This window comes from Haliotis cracherodii, unplaced genomic scaffold, assembly GCF_022045235.1.
Source record: "Haliotis cracherodii isolate W230 unplaced genomic scaffold, xgHalCrac1.p SCAF_12, whole genome shotgun sequence".
In the NCBI taxonomy this organism is placed as follows: Eukaryota; Metazoa; Mollusca; class Gastropoda; order Lepetellida; family Haliotidae; genus Haliotis; species Haliotis cracherodii.
Window position 1 is genome coordinate 35,754,183 of NW_027266267.1, and position 21,206 is coordinate 35,775,388.

At 40.0% G+C, this 21,206-nt stretch overlaps 1 protein-coding gene across 1 annotated transcript; it reads right to left on the reverse strand.

The window, feature by feature from the left end:
- Positions 1–13,264: 13,264 nt before the first annotated feature.
- On the reverse strand, positions 13,265–13,618 carry LOC139457331 (helix-loop-helix protein 1-like). The gene has a single exon (XM_071238737.1). The coding sequence runs from the start codon at positions 13,616–13,618 to the stop codon at positions 13,265–13,267; it is 354 nt and encodes a 117-aa protein (XP_071094838.1).
- Positions 13,619–21,206: the final 7,588 nt, after the last annotated feature.

Sequence of the window (21,206 nt, forward strand, 5' to 3'; positions counted from 1 at the left end):
GATAAAAACGTTGGATTTTCACTCACTGACCATATATTCGTCCATATCGATATGAGCCAGTGGTTAGTCAAAGTAGTCTTGACAGCAGCGAGCTGGAGGAAAGCGAGGGGGATCTACCGAGTGAAGACGATCAGTCTGATGTCCACACGGAAAGACAAGGGAACACAATCTGGTTGCTATCCTGACATTTCTAAATAAAATGGATGTTTATCAATAAAATTAAATTCGTGAGACAGTTATTCTTGTGTAAAATATGCCAGTGTAGATTGACGCTTAGCATTGTTAAAACAGTGTTAATTATGTTGTCAAAGAAACATCCATCACTATAACATGGACTACCATATATTAGATACAGACACAAACGAAGAATGAAATTTATTTTTTAACAGCAAATATATGAACTGAAACCGACAATATCACACTAAACATACCTGTCACATTACACTTTCAGTCAAAATGTACACCAAATTCCCACTTATCAAACCTAAAACAGCTTTTTGTCAAACAATAACTGATCCCAGGTTTAGACAGAAAATGGCCGAAATAATCGACGGTGGTGGATCTACAGGCGGGATTCAAGGGGTCCGCCTCTGATTATTAATTTATTACAATGAACACACATGCATTTCCAATAAAGCTGACACCAAAATACCTTTTTTTTATTTATCGTAAAATCATTCCCAAGGAAAATACCTGTTCTTGATATGTATTTAGTTCAACTTCATTTATATCATCTATCCTGTTTTCATATGAACAAGGGAAATATAATGTACGTAGGTGGTTAGTATTAACATGTTTTTGTTTTTTTAAAAGGAACACTCAATTCGTTGCAGGGTTTACAGATACTGTGCATAGAGAAGATTCACAACTTCAAGTCTAGTTTATTAAAGACGTCCCAAATATGAGGCTGTCAACCCTCCAGGATTCTGAGGTCTATTTAGAGTTATTCAGTTGTTGTGAACCTGACAACCCTCTCCCGTTAGTCGCCTCTTACGACAAGCATGGGTTGCTGAAGACCTATTCTACCCCGGATCCCATCCTTGATAAACATTAGACCATACAGAAACTATATATTATTGTTCTTGTTGTTGGTACAGTGCGTAAATATACAGTAAACTACGGTTATAACGAACTCATATGGACTACTGATTTTAGTTCGTTATAACCGAAGTTCCTTATAAGCATATATACAGCATGACTACAGCAAATAGTCGGGACTATAAAAGTAAGTTCGTTATATCCGTCAGTTCGATATAATCGTGTTCGTTATAACCGTAGTTTACTGTACAGTATTGATTTGATTTGCAGTTTTTGTAAATGAGTATTTCCTTTATTCGAGGACGGTCGTTGGTTCGAATCCGACTGCGTGATACCAAAACACCAAAAGCTTCGTACATAAAAAACAAAATGAGGAGCAAATTAAAGTATACCGAGTTTGATGTTTATATAAGTGAAAATTTAAAGAACTATTGTTAAATTTGATTATGTCTATTTAACTGTCACGCATACCTGCAACAGTTTGCAAAAAGTAATAATTTTGTGTAAAAATAAATCGGTTCAATGAAGACTGGAGCAATCACATTACAATACAATGTTTGAAATGCAAATTTATGCTGATAAAAACACATTTAGTGATTTTCAAAGATAAAATTCTTAGATACCTACTACTGTTTATTTTTTCTAATTTTAAAAGTTTTAATCAAATTATATTTACAAAAACATAAATGCAATGTTTCTGTAATATATGTATTTATTGTATAGTTTATATTCATATAGATGATGGCGAAATATCATGTAAAGTATCGTATAGCAGTTTTCTGTAGCGTGTACCAGTGGTTGTGTGATAATAGTGCTTCATGCGCACGTAAAATCCCCAGGACATGTTCGGTTCGGTGTTGGATATTTCACCGTGGTCGCCGGGGGTATCTAAAGTACTGTCGGAAATGCTAGAAAATGCTTTTCTGGTTTCATTTAATAAATAAGTCATAGGACTATAAAAAGAGCATATATCAAACTAACGCATATTTACCTAATGTAGCTTGTCCTAACTGGCATTGAGATTACCCTTTAAGTGTACTTTTACATGTAAAATAATGAAAATATTTGTGTGTTGTCATGAATGTATGAAATGGCCTATAACTTGATGTAATAACCAAACACCTGTCCCGAGGTGATGACCTCACACCGTCCCGTGCATTCTCACAGGTGCAAATGTCACCGAGTAGGGGGTGGTCTCAAAATATTGCTGTTGTTGTACTTAATTGACATGTGCGTCGATAGGGTAAGAATTTAGGATATGTACTGGATTATATTTGCTTGGAAACCTTGATGGAATAATTAAGAGCTATGAAACTGGATGAGTATTTGAAAGTTGCGGTTTTGGAATCAAGAAGTATTTGTTGTTCTACAGATGGTTTCTTGAGGGAACATTTATGTCCGCTGATAACGTATATGAACCTGTGCTTTTGAATGTTGTGTTATGTCTTGCCATGAACCCTTTACACTTAGCCAAGATAGACACAACAGGGTTGAGCTCACAATGTCTGACTGGCAGACGTAAGACAGCGTGACCGTGTTGTGCCGCCAGCATATATGTCCTGTACATAACCGGTTTCTTATTTAGCCGAATTTCATCCCATCTCTTGGAGAGCAATAGTTAGTGCAGTCTGGGAAACATTAATTGTATCTTTAATTTCCTCCCAAATTCTACTATAAGTCAGGGTATTTTCTGCTCACAATGCGTGTACACTATACGCCTGATCCCCCCTGTAACAAGGCTTTACTTACCAATTTTGTTTTTGAGACCAGCTCTATATAGCTGTTTTGTTTTATTTTTCATTCCGTAGACTTGATGGTATGAATTGAAAACCCCATAGCTTGGGCTAAATTAATAAATGATTTTCCTCTATCTCTCTAAAGTGTAAAGAACTTGTATACATTTCCCAGCACAGACTCCATATCGTGTACCATGGTTATGGCTATGCAAGTGTAATGTAACATGCATCAGGGGAGCAATGTTAACAAAACAAACGCAGCGTCATTTTGTCATTTTAGAAGATGCACAAATAGACTTTTCTCCAAATGATTTTTGTGTGTGGATTAGATGTTTTATGAAGACTACATTATCATCATTATAACGGCGTCACGTGCGCATATTTTTGTAGTACGTTTCAGACTGCCATTATTGGACTTAGAATAAATGTAAACTTAATGTTTCCATTCGAATTTATCTCCTGTAAAATTGTCGATAGGACTCCTTGTGACTTAAATACTTCAAACCACAGGTAGGTCGATCGGCGGTTACTCGATATTTCAATTACAATGGTCTGTGAAATATTATATCCCTTTTTAACAGGCAAAAAGCATTTTTCTAGGATTTCCGACAGGAAGAGTGTGCCAGGGGTGTGGGGACCTATTGTCAGACACCTGACATATTAACTGCGGTATCATGTGCATCCCTTAAATAATTTGAATAAGTGTCAACTTTGTTTGTATGTTATTTAACGCCGCACTCAGCAATATTCCAGCTGTATGACGGCAGTCTGTGAATAATCGAGACTAGAGTGATTGACATTATGCGCATTCACTGCTGGGTGAACAGAGGCCCATTAAAAAAAATAAACAAAAAAACCTCACTTGCCTAAGGAGCCACTACACATGCTACATGTGCTACACGACCCGTGCCCATCCGGGTAGGGAAAAGGTCTTCAGCAACCTATGCTTGCCGTAAGAGGCGACTATGCTTGCCGTAAGAGGCGACTCACGGGATCGGGTGGTCAGGCTCGCTGACTTGGTTGATGCATGTCATCGGTCCCAATTGCGTGGATCGATGCTCATGATGTCATTCACTGGATTGTCTGGTCCAGGTTCGATAATTTACAGACCGCCGTCATATAGCTGGAATATTGCTGAGTGCGGCGTTAAACAACAAACCACAACAAACAATCAAACAAAAACCACTGTACCAAGCGAACACAAATAACTCTTTGCTGGAATATTGCTGAGTGCGCAGATAAACAACAAACAACACCATACACTATTATAACAATTAAGGTTTGCTTTTTGTGTTTTATTGTTGGATGTTTCATCTTTCGTTCTTACTATCTGTCTTTCTATCTATCCTTCTTGTAGTAGTTGATAAAGTAGTTTCCTATCCCTCAAGAAGGAGAAGGTTTCTTAATCAGGCGGGATAAAAAAATCTCTTTGTGAAAACAAATATATATTCTAACAACTATTTGCTCACTTGAAAAGTCAATTCCGCTTCCCGATGTATATAAACATGTTATCTGACAGATTTTACACATTCATGAAGTTGTTAAATACCCTTTAATTATACTTGGTGCAAGACCTCTGTAGTCATATCACTTGTTCTATTTGTCATAATCACCCCCCTTCTTTACAACTCTTGCTTTCACTACCTGCCCAACATTTAATGTTACAATATTTTCACTTCTCTTCAACCTTCTGTTAAAAATCAGTGTTTCTATCAAACAACCTTTCTACCCTCCCCGACCCCTATTATCGCCTTCTCGTAACATATGGTAACACGGGCTCTCATTGTGTCTCGCCATTGTTCTCGCAACAGACGAGAACTCTCAAGAGCGCCGCCATTGTTGAACTCATTGTACACGTGAGTGACGAGATTTCTTGAGACCCGCGTGATCTACATAAAAGGTCCATTAAAGGGAGCTAATAAGGAATTATGATAGGGTTATTCCGCCGGTCCAAGTCAAGCGGTGGTATGAAAGGGCATGTTGAGTCTCCTTATACACGGAAGCACAATCGGGAGGTGGGGCCCGGCGGAGGGATTGCATTAGTCGCAGTAATTGTAGAAATTCCCCATCTGTGACGGCAGGCAACGCCGTCTGGTAACCAGTTTAAAGAGTTGTGTTTGTGTACGGACACAAGTCGAGTGCTTTGAACTACGCGACGCGTCTCCTTCTACAGTACAAAAATGCTATTTCTGTCCTATTTGTTTAATCAAATGATATAATTTTAAGCGAGCGTTACTTTCTATTCAGTCATTTAAATATAAAAATGAAACGTCTACAGTACAAAAATGCTATTTCTGTCCTATTTGTTTAATCAAATGATATAATTTTAAGCGAGCGTTACTTTTTATTCAGTCATTTAAATATAAAAATGAAACGTCTACAGTACAAAATGCTATTTCTGTCCTGTTTGTTTAGTTAAATGATATAATTTTAAGCGAGCGTTACTTTCTATTCAATCATTTAAATATAAAAATAAAACGTCTATAGTACAAAATGCTATTTCTGTCCTATTTGTTTAATTAAATGATATAATTTTAAGCGAGCGTTACTTTCTATTCAGTCATTTAAATAGAAAAAATGAAACGTCTACAGTACAAAAATGCTATTTCTGTCCTATTTGTTTAATGAAATGATATAATTTTAAGCGAGCGTTACTTTCTATTCAGTCATGTAACTATCAAAATGAAACGTCTTTAGTACAAAATGATATTTCTGCCATATTTGTTTAATCAAATGATATAATTTTAAGCGAGCGTTACTTTCTATTCAATCATTTAAATATAAAAATGAAACGTCTACAGTACAAAAATGCTATTTCTGTCCTATTTGTTTAATTAAATGATATAATTTTAAGCGAGCGTTACTTTCTATTCAGTCATTTAAATATAAAAATGAAACGTCTACAGTACAAAAATGCTATTTCTGTCCTATTTGTTTAATTAAATGATATAATTTTAAGCGAGCGTTACTTTCTATTCAACCATTTAAATATAAAAATGAAACGCCAACGGCAGAGAATAATCTGTCCCGATTATGTGTCGAAATATGCAACTGACAGTTTTTGATGTATTGTGCTTTCCCCAAGTTTAACGTATTCTTTGGGATAAATCACAGAACAGGACGCTCGTTTTTTGACAAACAAAATCTATGCTAAATAATAATTGGTAATTTTCAACATCGAATGAATAAATGTATTTTTACCATTTGAAAGCGGGTTTATGTTGAAAAGAAAATACCCCTATCGATACAATCTTGTCATTGATTTGCCGTCAGGTGAGACCCTATTAACATCTGTGTGGAGAAAATATATAACTTTTAACACCTGAACATTTTTAGTCGTCATTGGAGTAAATGGACGTCGTCGGACAATCGAGGTGGTGAGGTTTAATCGGGTTTGGCGTTGCGATGGAGATGCAAGTGTGTGTGTGTGTGTGTGTGTGTGTGTGTGTGTGTGTGTGTGTGTGTGTGTGTGTGTGTGTGTGTGTGTGTTGGTTAAAACCGTACTCAGCAATATTACAGCTATATGACGGCGGTCTGTAAATAATCGAGTCTGGACAAGACAATCCAGTGAATGACATCATGAGCCTCGATCTATGCAAATGGGGTACGATGACATGCATCAACCAATTCAGCGAGCCTGACCACCCGTCCCGTTTGTCGCCTCTTACGACAAGCATTGCGGCTTTTTATGGCAAGCTTGTGTGTGTGTTTGTTTGTTTGTTTATGTGTGTGTAACATTAAGTGCCAGGCAAGGTAACAAGAACCGTCTGTATACGTCTTTTGTTATGACGCGGCCGTGGATCGAAACACAGACCTTCCGCATTCCGTGAGACGTTTTATCCAATACACCCCCGACCCTGTCTACCATTTAAATAAAGATTGTAAGCATCATGTCCGTATAAATGGCGCCCCAGGGGATTCTGGGTCAGATTAGGTGCCAAATACCCCACGCCTGTCGTAAATTCCCTCCGAATATGGATCCGGTGGCTGTATCCGTGGTCTGATTAAGTGTGTGTCGTCATGCTCCGTTCTGAGTATCCAAACTATACATCTGATCATGAAATTTTGAATTGACCCAAACATTTACAAACATTATAATTAGTAATACTAAGCCGAAAAAGGTCGCCGAAATATTGCAAACTTCAGGCCCAAAACACAACGATGTTACCCGTATCTTAAACATCATCATAAAATAATCATAACCATTTCTTGTTTGTTTCATGTTTAGTCACCATCAACCATAGATGTATACTTTCTATCGCCCGGCAGTTTGTATACTGACAACCCCTGGCCTGGCCATACAATCGATATAACGCTGACTGCGGTCTAACACACAGTACCGTCACTCATATTAATCACCTTACAAATTTGTCTGTTTGTTTGTTTGTTTGTTTGTTTGTTTAACGCCGAACTCAGCAATCCGGGGAAGAACAGGTCTCCAGCAACCCATGCTTGCCGTAAAAGGTGACTATGCTTGTCGAAAGAAGCAACTAACGGGATCGGGTGGTCAGACTCGCTCCCAATTGCATGGATCGATGCTCATGATATCAACACTGGATTGGCTGGTCCGGACTCGATTATTTACAGACCGCCGTCAGCTGGAATGTTGCTGCGTGCGGCGTAAAACGACAAACCAACCAACCGTGTTTTAACGTCAGTCCTTGTGTTAACACGTACCATCGTTTAGTATGACGCGACCGGGCATCGAATCACTCACCTTCCGCACTATTCACTGGACCACGGAGGCGGTACATCTGCATCGGTGTCGCCATTTGGCTATCCTGTCATGTGAAGGGCTGTATCCAACGGACCTCGCTCCCATAAAGTCGCTAAAGGAATGGGTCAAAATTCCAATGTTCAATATAAATCTGATTTCTTGTGGGGGTGGAATGGCACGGAAATGGCCCAACTCGGTAAACTTAACTAATCAGGAGTGAGTGAGTTGGGTTTAACGCCGCTTTTAACAGTATTACAGTTATATCACGGCGTGTCTGCTTAATGTTGGAAGAAAGCCCGAAGTGAAGCAGTTCTCAGACGTTTACCACTTCGGTGAAACCCACGAGCACGGGAATGGTGCTGACAAACCTAGAAACATAATCGAGTCGAACCGGGATTCGAACCCACAATCCTAGGTTTCTTAAGTGCCTAAGGGACGCAACTGACGGCGCCTTAGACGACTGGGCCACCCGTACCCCTGACTTATCAGGGTTTTACTGTTCAAATCAGGGTTTTACTGTTCAAATCAGGGTTTTACTGTTCAAGTCTATATATACTACAACAAAAGAAGTTAAATAACACCAGATTCCGTCATATTACCATCGTTTATCTGACATGCCATATATATATTACGCAAAAAAAAAGTTAAAGAAAAAAAGATTCTTTCTGTTTTATCCAATAAAACAGTTGCAATCATCACATGGTTACATAATCTGCCTACTATGCAATTCTACTCCAATTTAGTTTTGTTTTTCTTTCTGGAAATGAATCAACAATTGCCAATTTACTATTTATGGGTGAGTGTGTGTACCTGTGTTCTTGACGACCTCCCATATGAGTTATATCAAGAAGTCAGAGCATCTATCAATATCTTCACAGGTCATCAGATATTGACAAGCTCTCACAAATCTTTACTGATAATCAACAAATGTTAAAATACCCATTTTAACATTCTCAAGAGACGCAGGTATCTCTCTACTATATCACCCTTTTTTATTTATTTACTTATTTTCATGTATTGTATTGTTGTATTGTATTAAAAAGTAATGAGTGATGAAGTGAATGAATTCTGCTTACTATTGCCGCAGTAGTTTTGTCATATCTGCATACTATTATTATTACGATTCCATTTGAAAAACACCGATTGGAAGAAAGACAAAACATATAGAGAATGTATTTTCAAATTATACCAAATGTGTCGTTTTAGCATTTAGTGCTGCATAATATGCTGATTTAGGTGCACAGCTGGTCCACACCTGTGCTTTGTTCTGATGGCTTGTTTTTTTTGTGTGTGTGTTTGTTTAACGCCGCACTCAGCAATATTCCAGCTATATGAGGGCGGTCTATAAATACTCGAATCTGGACCAGACAATCCCGTGATTGATATCATGAGCAGTTGGGATACGATGACATGCATCAACCAAGTCAGGGAGCCTGATCACCCGGTCCCGTTAGTCGCCTCTTACGACAAGCATAGTCGCCTTTTGCCGCACGCATGGGTTGCTGAGACCTATTCTAACCCGGATCTTCATGGATGGAACTATTTTGAATACCCCAGGGTAAAGTGGAGCCCTTGATCTCTTCGCGAAGCATGTTAGAATAAATTTTGAAGGTCGTTAAAAAATATACACGCATTCACATGATGACATAAATATGATAGTCAGCCATGTTAATTTCCCATTGTCCCATATCATGAATGACAGTGAGTGAGTTGGCTTCAACCCCTCTGTGAACAGTATTCTAGTTGACATGACTCGTGTCAGCTTGATGTGAGAAGTGATGCAAGGTCTTAGACGTTTATCTCTTTGTTAAAACCCACGAACACGGGCATGGTGTAAACCTAGACACATAATCAAGGCAAACCGGGGTTCGAACCCATAACTTTATGTTTTAGACGATTGAGCCACCAGTATCCCCGATTCCCTAGGAATGACAAGTCAAAAGACACTCAACCAAAACGTATATCAAAAGAATCTATACATGTATATAAAATATATATTGATTCCTAATTCGATTTTGTATGGAGACTAGAAACTGTTTCAACTGCATCTGCAAAACAGATATTATTTTTCCAAAATAAAACTATGAGACCCAAAAAACACCTTGCAAGAATGTTTTTATTCTAGCAGGGGAAGTGAGTGAGTTAAAATTTAACGTCGCATCGGCATTATTTCAGCCATTTAGCCATTTTTTAAATCTATTTGTCTTCCATCCTCCTGAAGCATATTTTTTTGCAAGCACTTCCTGGGACAATTTATTTTCTATGAAATCCATGCCAAATTATACACAGTATGGTGTGGTCAGTTCTTGACTACTGTGTGACTATTTGGTGTAATTATGATGTATCAGCAATAAATGTTGTACATCATGGGATCCGGGTTAGAATAGGTCTTCAGCAACCCATGCTTGTCGTAAAAGGCGTCTAACGGGATCGGGTGGTCAGACTCGCTGACTTGGTTGATGCATGTCATCGATCCTATTTGTGTGGATCGATGCTCATGATATCAATCACTGGATTGTCGGGTCCAGACTCGAGTATTTACAGACCGCCGTCATATAGCTGGAATATTGCTGAGTGCGGCGTTAAACAACAAAACAACCAACCAACTTTTTTTTAGGGTTCTTGTAATAGGCGCTTGCACACTGGTGGCAGTAATGACACAGGGAAGGTAACGAAGAGATGTAGGAGCTTGGCACCTGCTCGTCTCTTTCAGATCCGATGCCAGGGGTTTGCTTAAGTTTATTGATAAATAGACCAATGAGGGGCAAGGGATACTAAACCAAACTAATCATGTTGGTAGATAGGGATGGTTGGTTTGTTGTTTTACAAAGAACACAGCAATATTACAGCTATATGACTGTGGCCTTTAAGCATTAGTTGCTGAAGACCTATTTAACCCCGAATCTTCACCATTTGGACTCAAACAAACAAACAGCGACACATATTTTAAGAGGCCTCATATTGGTTTCCGGGTGATGATTTCCGAAAATATTTCTGGTTTTGTTATTGGTTTTCTATGGCATCTCAGCTGACGTCGGTTTTCTTGGTTGTGAATTTCACAGTGTGCATGTAAGCTGAGAAGCAAAATACACTATTCCCCTCAGTTGATTCATAATGTGTTTGATTGTTCCTTGAAAATATCTTAAGCTATATCATATAAAAATGAACATTACTGACGCTGAGTCAACACTAAATGAATACCAAGTCAGCGAGCCTGACCACCCGATCCTGTTAGTCGCCTCTTACGACAAGAATAGTAGCTTTTTACGACAGCAAGCATGGGTTGCTGAAGACCTATAATTATAATAAGTTATATTCAAAAATAAAACCATGTATAAGTATTCATTGAATTTAGTGCGGCTTTAATAACAAACGTACCAACCAACCCTTAGAAATTTACAGATATCCAGTATTCTGCTGGACAGGTTTGCTTATTTCGATCTAATTTAGCAGATAACATGTAGCCTGTCTTAACTGTATGCTTCTGAGTTTAAGGGATAATTCCCATTTTCACCTCCCTCATACCCTTATAAGGTTATTACCGAAATAGTGTAATATCAAAGGAGACGTTTAGATCCATTCAACATAACTTGATATAGGTCCGACCGGGCCCGTGAAGATCCGGGATAGAAATAGGTCTTCAGCAACCCATGCTTGCCGTAAAAGGCGACTATGCTTTTCGTAAAAGGCGACTAACGGGATCGGGTGGTCAGGCTCACTGACTTGGTTGATGCATGTCATCGGTCCCAACTGCGTGGATCGATGCTCATGATGTCAATCACTGGATTGTCTGGTCCAGACTCGATTATTTACAGACCGCCGTCATATAGCTGGAATATTGCTGAGTGCGGCGTTAACCAACAAACAAAAAAACAAACAAACAAGCAAATAAGCACGCACGGACGGACGGACGGACGCACGCACGCACGCACACACACACACACACACACACACTTGATATAGCTACAGTCCAAACCCGTTCACCAAAACAGTTATACAGCAATTGAAGGACAAAACACATTTTTGCAGCATTTCAATTATTTTATTTCACTCATGCTCATTTAAAATACGCAATATGTACACCCCGGTCTCAATCGACAGAGGATCACAACAATTACTCTGTCACGTCCCCATCAACGAAACACTCATTGTATCAAATTGTTGAATGAGGCCAAACGCACATGCGACTGTAAATGCATGTAATCATTCATTTGTCGAATGGGTCTAACTTGGCCTTGGGAAATATATACCACCCCACCTTTGATTAGGGTAATCAGATATGCCATTCTATCTAATTACAGTAAACTACGGTTATAACGAACACGCTTATAACGAACTTACTGATATAACGAACTTACTTTTTTGGTCCCGACTATTTGCTGTAGTTATGCTGTAGTTATGCTTATAACGAACTACGGTTATAACAAACTAAAATTAGTAGTCCCTTTGAGTTCGTTATAACCATACTTTACTGTATACACTAATGATGAGAATCATTTGTGTGTACAGTGGGAAAATGAAAAATATCCTTATCAAAAGTGGGGTTGTGTATTAAAGATTATACGCAACACCTTGAAAAATATATATATACAGTACATTTCGTTCCCGCAACATCAAGCACAACGTTGTGGTCGATAATAATCATAATCATAACTTGACATAGATGTCGCAGATGTTATGACTAGGAGCATCTTCCCGAGGCAAGAGCGTCCACTAGCCTTTTTATCAAAGTATTGTTTCGACCACTGCCACATCAAGCCCACTTTCCTGTGCTAAATATGATTAGAGTATCGAACATATAGATATTCCAATCAGAGAACGTTTCATAAAATGCAACATCCACGACTGGTACACTTTCGTATCAAAGGGATTTACTGCTGCCTGTCTTTGTTAACACGAATTTGTTTTTTTCAATATTTAAGACCCCCAACGATTTCCTATGTTTTTGTGTCAGAGATGAAATCGCGAATGTTTTCGTAATGTGATCGACTTGGTCGTCGCCTATGGTAGTCGCCATCTTTGTGAAGCTATACGAGATAAGAACAGCGATCTGATTGGATATTTCATTACAAGGGGCACAACTCATGATCTACGCGAGGGTGGATCCAAGAAAGTGGCCTTGATGTGGCAAAGGTAGAAACTAAGCTTTGACATAGGCTAGTGGACACTTTGTGGTCCTTTTCACTTTCAAATCCTTTCAACAAAATACACTGTGCAAGCAATAAATGTGTTCCTTGTGTTTATGTGTCTTGTGTTCGAGATATGCGAATAACTTAATCATTTAAGCATTCAGATTGAGCGAGTTTGGTTTAAAGACGCTTTGAAACGTGTCAGTTTGACGTGGGAGGCGAGCCCGAAGTGGCGTAGGTCTTAAGATAGTTACCACTTTGGTGAAATCCTCGAAAAAGAATATGGTGGAGAGAAAGCTAGAAATATAGTGTGGGCGAACCGGGATTCGAAGATCATAGGTTTCCGGCGCCCATAAGGGACGCAACTCCGGCGATTTGTGGTGCAATGTTTAAAAAGTAATTCAGGCAGTAATAAATACTGTACAATGTCACCTTGTCGGTTCACAACATGTTCATCATATCACATACAAATATAATTCTAGTTCTTCATTTGTTTTCTCAGTACAGTTCAATATAATTTTGATGTTCACAAGAGAGGTGTTGCCATTTTCGGTGTGGGTACCAAGAGGATTCGGAAATTATGCCGATCCCCCTTTTCATCTTTGCAAAGGTCACTCACTATCTAGGTCAAATCAAGGTCACACTTAGGTAAGGTCAAGGACATGATTGAGGTATGAGATATAGCAGATCGCAAGACGTAGGATTTCAATCTTCGACAGTTTCTTGTCTGGTGGAAGCGTGGGTAACAACTTCCGCAGCTCAGCAAATGCAACGTTGAAGGCCTCAACACGAATTCTCTCCCTTGTTGCATGCGCAGTGCGGTACTTCACTGTTGCTCGGCGACGGCGTCTCCTCTCTTCTCTACTGAGTTGTGCATTTTCTTGATTTCCACCTCGATGGCCTCTCGAGGACAAAGGTAAACTGTCTTTGCAGTCGTCATCTGAATCTCTAACATCACTCTCAGAGTTCAAACCATTTTCTATGCTTGTAAAAGTCATTTTGTCTGACGTCACTTCCGTGTGCATTTTCCCAACTTCCGGTTCGTCAACGGGGAGTCTGAAAGAACAATGTAGCCAATATGAAACAAGGCTGACAAATAGGCTTAAAATAAAATTACCATTGCTGGGAACCGATCACATGATATTCGGGGGCTTGGGGTGGAGGGCTGGAGGATGCTGGATATCTCGACGTAATGTGTTGTAAAAGAAGATTGTACAGCTTCTCCTTGCAAAGAAAAAAATGTCTCTTTTTGAGTACCAGAAATGTAAAAGAAATCAAGAACCTTCCAAATCATATGTATAAGATAAGAATCTTTGAGTGTGAGTTTACATATGTGTGTTCATGTATGTGTTTCTGGTTAAATGCTCTTACAAAGTCTCAAGACCCTTGGTAGAATAGGTCTCCAGCAACTCATACTTGCCGTAAAAGGCGTCTATGCTTGTCGTATAAGGCGACTAACGGGATCGGGTGATCAGGCTCGCTGACTTGGTTGATACATGTCATCGATCCCAACTACGTGGATCCATGCTCATGATGTCAATCACTGGATTGTCTGGTCCAGACGCGATTATTTTACAGACCGCCGTCATACAGCTGGAATATTTCTGAGTGTGGCGTTAAACAACAACAAACACAAAGTTTCAAAATAAGCGTTTAAATGCCGCCAAATATGTGTACAGTATAACCGACATGTGTTAAATAATAATTATTATCATGTTAAGAAACTTTTCTCCAGTTCCACCGTGGGTGGTTCTTTTTGAGAGAAAAACAATGATTGATTGAACAAAACTCCCAGACACACACTGGCAAATATCGGTCTCAAATCGCACGATTTATGAACGGGAAATCTAAGAACCTTTCTCTCTCTACTCTTAGGAGACTGAAACGACGGGACTTTCTAATTCATTATCATGCATAACGATCGGGAGACAGTATCATAATGTCACCATCTCAGCATCAGTTTCTTTTGTCTTTGTGATGGCATCTGGCGAGATTCCTTGGAGACGCGTAATCGTTTATTGTCACGTGACAAGTTTCGCTAGAACGGTCCCCTCCTTTGACAAAATTAGTCACGTGATTGGCTTATCAAAATTTGGGACTAGTTTTGCGTCCTCGGGATGAATTAACCCCAAAATCGATTCTGACTAACAAGGAATGCAAGATTCGATTTAGGGACGAGAAATGGACAATGGAATCTTGGCAACGAGGTGCCATCTGTCCCCTGAATATCGCAGACAAGTCGCAAGTTAGCTACAGTTATTCGTGACCGACAATGCCTCAAGATACCATTGCAGATATCCGCAGTGCGATGTGACGGAAGTAAAACAGCTACGAGAAAATAGCAAAATGTATTTAATGTCAAGTAAAACTTATTGTTTGTTTTGAATCAAGTTTAATCAATTTAAATAAGCATTCATTTAATTTGTTTTATCAACCAAAATTGGTATTACTCTTAAACAGTTTTTAATTTCAAATTGCATTCATTAATCCGTTATAATTATCTTTATTTACGAATTATCGCTGTCGTTCTCTAGGTATGTTATTCCTATGATACATCGCAAACAGAAGCCCATCTGCATCTTCACGAGTGAGTGAGTGAGTGAGTGAGTTTGGTTTAACGCCGCTTTTAACAGTATTCCAGTTATATCACGGCGTGTCAGATTAATGTGGGAGGAAAGCCCGAAGTGATGCAGGTCTCAGACGTTTACCACGTCGGTGAAACCAACGGGCACGAGGACCGTGGGATTCGAACCCACGATCATAGGTTTCTGGCGTGACCAAGGGACGCAATTCTGCACAGCGAATCGCGGCGCCTGAGACGACAGGGCTACCCGTGCCCCCCTCATCTTCACGAAGATCTAATACCATTATGGTCGTGCTTACAAGTTTAGAGTGTAAAAAACACCCAACGTCCATGCGATGAATTGTAATTAGAGATTACATTCTTTGAACATTCATTTTAAATTGAATCCTATGCAGTAAGGGATAAAGGCAGAAGAAGTCTGGCTTTTGGAAAACCAACGTTTACTAATTTCACAGATATGCCTGAAATACCAATTACGAAAATGTGAGTCGCTGTGTTACCATCAAAAGAACAAGCCCCCTTATAGATATTGACAAGAATTCTGATGCCATCAAGCTCATGTTGAATACGATATTTTCATGTGACCCACTGATCGCAAACAATATTGTGTTCTTCTTTTAAAACTTCAGAAAGGACAATCCTTTCATCTTAGATTCTTTGGCTTGAACGGGTTTCTGATTTGTAATCTGATCAACAAGAAGAGCAAAAACTTCCATTGCTATCCTTCACGAATACCGGGAAGTGTGTTGTTTGTTATTCTGTACAGACAACGAGAAGGGTGACTGTAAAAGTGAGTGTTTGTTTGGTTGTTGTTTAACGCCGCACTCAGCGATATTCCAGCTATATGACGGCGGTCTGTAAAATAATCGAGTCTTTACCAGACCATCCAGTGATTGACATCATGCGCATCGATCCACGCAATTGGGATCGATGACATGTATCAACCAAGTCAGTGAGCCTGACCACCCGCTCCCGTGAGTCGTCTTTTACGACAAGCATAGTCACCTTTTACGTCAAGTATGGGTTGCTGAAGACCTATTCTATCCCGGAATCTTCACGGGTCCTAAGAGTGAATGAGTTTGGATGAACAGTATTTCATTCACACCACAGCGTGTCAGCTTGTTGTGTTGGGGGAGATTCGGGTGTTAGAAGTTTACCAAGAAAGTCTTTGGTGAAACCAACTTGTATAGTATTGTTCGGTTAAATGAAGAAAACCTGTCAGGAATAATTTGGGATTCGAACCCAGGATTAAATGTTCGGCTCCTGAGACTACTGGGATGTCGGTGTCCTAAATGAGTCTGAGAACCCGAATGCGCATTTCAAATCAGATGCATCTGGGCAATTGTAATCTGATGTGGCTTTCGGAGAATAGTAAGACATAACCAGGTGTCAAGAACAGTGGGTGAGTGAGTGAGTTGGGTTTAACGCCGCTTTCAACAGTATTCCAGTTATATCACGGCGTGTCAGCTTAATGTGGAAGGAAAGCCCGCAGTGATGCAGGTCTCAGACGTTTACCATTTCGGTGAAACCCACGGGTATGGTGCTGATAAACCTGGAAACATAATCGGGGCGAACCGGGATTCGAGCCCACAATCATTGGCTTCTGGCGTGCCCAAGGGACGCAACTCTGCACAGCGAATCGCGGCGCCTTAAAACGACTCGGCCATCCGTGCCTCCGAGTTAAGAACAGGCTTGGTGAAAGAGGACGTGAACATTTCCATACGGTACTCGTACTTCAAATCACAGCACTACAGCCAACAAGGAGCGAGTGTGTCAGTGACTGGGGGTTTACACCGCTGATGGTAGAAGTGCTGCACTGGCCACAGTAATAATGAGCTTCATACGTTATATACCCATGTGGGAATCGAACCCGGGTCAACAGGCCAACGAGTGTGTATTTAACCACCAAACTGTCCACAGCCACGTCATGGTTGGTTGGTTGGTTTGTTGTTTAACGCCGCACCCAGCAATATTCCAGCTAAATGACGGCAGTCTGTAAAAGAATCGAGTCTGGACCAGACAATCCAGTGATTGATATCATGAGCATCGATCCACGCAATTGGGATCGATGACATGCTTCAACCAAGTCAGCGAGCCTGACCACCCGATCCCGTTAGTCGCCTTTTACGACAAGCATATAGTCGCCTTTTACGGCAAGCATGGGTTGCTGAAGACCTATTCTACCACGGATCGGGGGACCTCATGAACAAGTCTCCCGCTAGCGTAAAACCCGCATTGATTCAAAGATCATACATGTCTTAAATTAGATTTAGAACAATAAAGGACGAAAAATCGAAGTGTAAAACAATATCATAAAAATAAGTTGCTGAAGGGACTACACACTGGATTGTATGTGGCTGCCTTCTACGCGCACTTAGTATTTGTTTCCCATCTCCTACAGAAATAACATAAATTGAGCTGAAAGTTTGAGAGATTAGCCTGTCAACTGCCTCTACCCCTGGGACATCCAAGCTGCTAATTAAAGGACACGACTTTCTCTCATATTGGTTTTGGCAACTTCCGGTTCTTAGGCAACTCTCAATTACGCATGTCATCGAAACACTTCCGCCTCAAATTGTAAAGGTAACGCGAACTAATCAGATTATCACCGTCTCGAGGGGGTCGCGTTATTTGACAATTTTCTTCTGTTGTCAGCGGGGACAAAATTGACTTTTTTCATTTTCTGTGGTCCTTGTCAACATGTTCTGAGACCGGTTTTTGTTTCTGCTTGGATAGCTCCGCATTCCGAAGAAGTCCTGGGCACTGTTCTTGAAAGACTCATCGCTAGATGAAGTCTGACACCTTTCAATTGCGATTAGAAGATCTGCTTATGCTGGTTTGGTGAAACCATTGACAAGAGTTCTTCAGACTACGTCTAAGGGTATTTTGCATTGTTCTGAAGTGGACTGTACGTTTTATCGTGTTTGACCAGTGTCCATCAACATGGGTTTGATTGCTTGCCTTAAATATTGGTATTGTGACACGTTATCATCAACAACGCAATGCCTGTCGTTGTGCCATAGAGGGAGTTATAGGAGTATCCTTCTAGCCACGGAGTGTCCTTGCCACGAATTGTTCATATGCTGCAAGCTGCGCAAGTTAATATATATTCTTACGAAACGCAGAGTAAGGTTCTTCAATATCCTTGATCAAGGGTATGCAGATATGCTTGAAACTCAGACGTAATACAAACGTCATTGACGTAATATAGACGTCATTGTTAACATAATTAAGACGTCATTGTTGACGTTATATAGATGTCATTGTTGACGTAATACAGACGTCATTGTTGACGTAATACAGACGTCATTGTTGACGTTATATAGATGTCATTGTTGACGTAATACAGACGTCATTGTTGACGTTATGTAGATGTCATTGTTGACGTAATACAGACGTTATTGTTGACGTTATGTGTAACGTACAGACGCAAAGAGTAACTGTTAACAGCTCAAAGTGCATGACCTTCACTAATATAATAATCACGGAAATCGAACCCTCCGGGATTCTAAGGTAAAACTAATCTGCACAGCATATTGCGCATTGCACATATGTGCTCTGTAGTTTTTTACCATGAGCAGGTTGCAATTGTGTAGTTTGGGATCGACGTTTTCTGAACATGATCAACTTGCTGAAAACAATAAATCCAGATTGTCGCTTACTGTTTCACCCATTTCATCAATTGGGTGAGATAATGTAAATGTTTTGCTTTGATTGACAAAAGGAAATTGAATACAGTCTATGATTTTCTTTTCATGAAGATGTCGGTGAACATTTGGTGTGAGCTCCAAGATTTATGAATAAACGCATCAAATTCCTGACTCCGGGTTAAGTGACTGAGGTCGATGGTTAAACCGATATTATAGCCCCAAAGCCCTGGTCATATTACTAGACAAGACAGTGTTCACGTCGCCTTGAGAATCGACCCATACTAGATCCTGAAATACGTAAATAGGACACGCAAACAGAATTTACGGGATAGCCTCGTTTCCGCTCGGGATCAGGTGCAGAGGGCACAAATTAGATTATGTCTGCGGCCAACTCGAATAACATCAGTTAATTCGAGATCGGAGAAGATTCATAAAAGATTAAGTGTGAATCCTATTGAGCGAATGTTTATTGGAAAACTGACTGGAAAAGTAGACAATTTAGCCTAAATTATCACTTCAGCTCTTGTCATTATCTAAAATTCCAATACGTGATAATACGCCATGTTAGTTGTCGATAAAAGGGAGGTAATCCATCAGCGTCGGAATCGATTTAAGACTCAGGTGGGAGGGGGTAGTTAGAAGAGAATGACGAAATAAAGTGAAAATTTCCATTGACATTTGTGGATAATAAACGCCAGATACCCCCACTTCAAAAAAGGAAGGAAGTGTGAATTTCAATGAGTATTCGAGTGCCGTTAGATAGACCGGGGCCAAGTACTTTCACTGCCAACACAAGATGGCGGCCCCGAGAGACCCATTTCTGGTAATTGTCGTAATTTGCTCTCGCCTTACGATGCGTGATGTCTTCGCATGCATTTGAAAGTCGCTGCAGTGGAATGCACAATCACATTAACAATGACAAAGATACAGGCTCTCGCTTAATTGACGACGCTTTGGTCCAAAACGAGGTAGTCAATTTCAACCGTGCTGATTCACGTGAAGCGCGTGCAGAACTCAACCCGTGAAGGTCGTGACCTTGATGGTTCAACTTAAAGGTTTATTCGCCAGATGATCAATTATTGTCACATTCTGGTCTTCTGCTTGGCTCATCGTCGCGTCGCCATCGTTATGATGGTAATGGGGCGTTTAAACAGAATTATCGTCGCTCTCACTGCCCGTAACGTTTCTGTGGTATTGTTGAAAGGGAGCCTAATTCACAAACTCTAAAGTATTTCTCTGTAGCTCCAGACTGATGCCACTCACAGCATTAAACGATGGCCGCTATGGGCAGACAAATGGACAGCTATGTTAAGTTTCAACCAGACTAATCAGGAAATATTCCGTACGATAAAGAAAGCGATTGTTCTCAGCCAGACAGCGGTGGATGTCTGGTGGAAATCTGATAAAACGTTAAATATATAGTACATTTTAGATGAATTGAATTCCTGAAAAGGTTTTCAATTTGGTTACGCATATTGTAAATCATATGTATATAATATCAATATTTTGCAGATCGCGAGGTAAGAATGTGGAATGAGGCGTTAAATAGATCGGGTGGTCAGACAGCGTTGGGCGATGCTCATGATATCAATCACTGGTTTGTCTCTTCAGGATTGGATGATTAACTGGACGTCACCATACAGCTGGAATATTGGGTTTAAACAAAAACAAAATATTTTGAGGTAAAAAGGGCTGATGCTAAAAGTAGCAGAATTAATGTCTAATTGTTGGCCAAGCGACCCGGTGCTCCAAGTCAACGCAGTATATTTCGCAGAGTTGCTTCCCTTGGCTTCCAATGATACGCATGTCATGGGATCTTATACAGGGCAAAAGTCGTAGTTTACGAACTGAGCCATATTCCTGCCACAATAAGCAAACATGCTTGAGCTAACAATTTACATTCATTGAAGATGTGTTGTATTATGTCGTAACAAGCAATATTTAATCTTGAACACGACGTTTAACCCCATTTCACCACACCTCACCTCACCTCACCTCATACAACACAGCGATCTAAAGGTAGTCAGTTGAGTCAGGGCGATACAAACCAGTTGATAGTTTGATCAACGATGGGCGCCTCCCTCCTAACAATGACCATATACTTATTTTAGTGGACTCAACCATATCCATATGGGAACATTCCTATCCGGAATCCTCTCCATCATTTTCAGAAGCTGAATATTTGTGTTGTTTCTTTCTTTCTTTCCACGCCCAGATTAGCTCTGTTCTAGACAAACCACAAAGGACAGTAAGTTATCGAGTTTGGCCAGGAAAACCAGTGACAGAGAGCATGAGCATGGTTGCTGTATTTACTCAGATCTATTCGCCAAAGTCTCCTCCTAATTACATGAC

Excerpts from the sequence above, each read along its gene's own strand:
- LOC139457331 (XM_071238737.1), bottom strand. The coding sequence starts at position 13,618 with ATGACTTTTACAAGCATAGAAAATGGTTTGAACTCTGAGAGTGATGTT.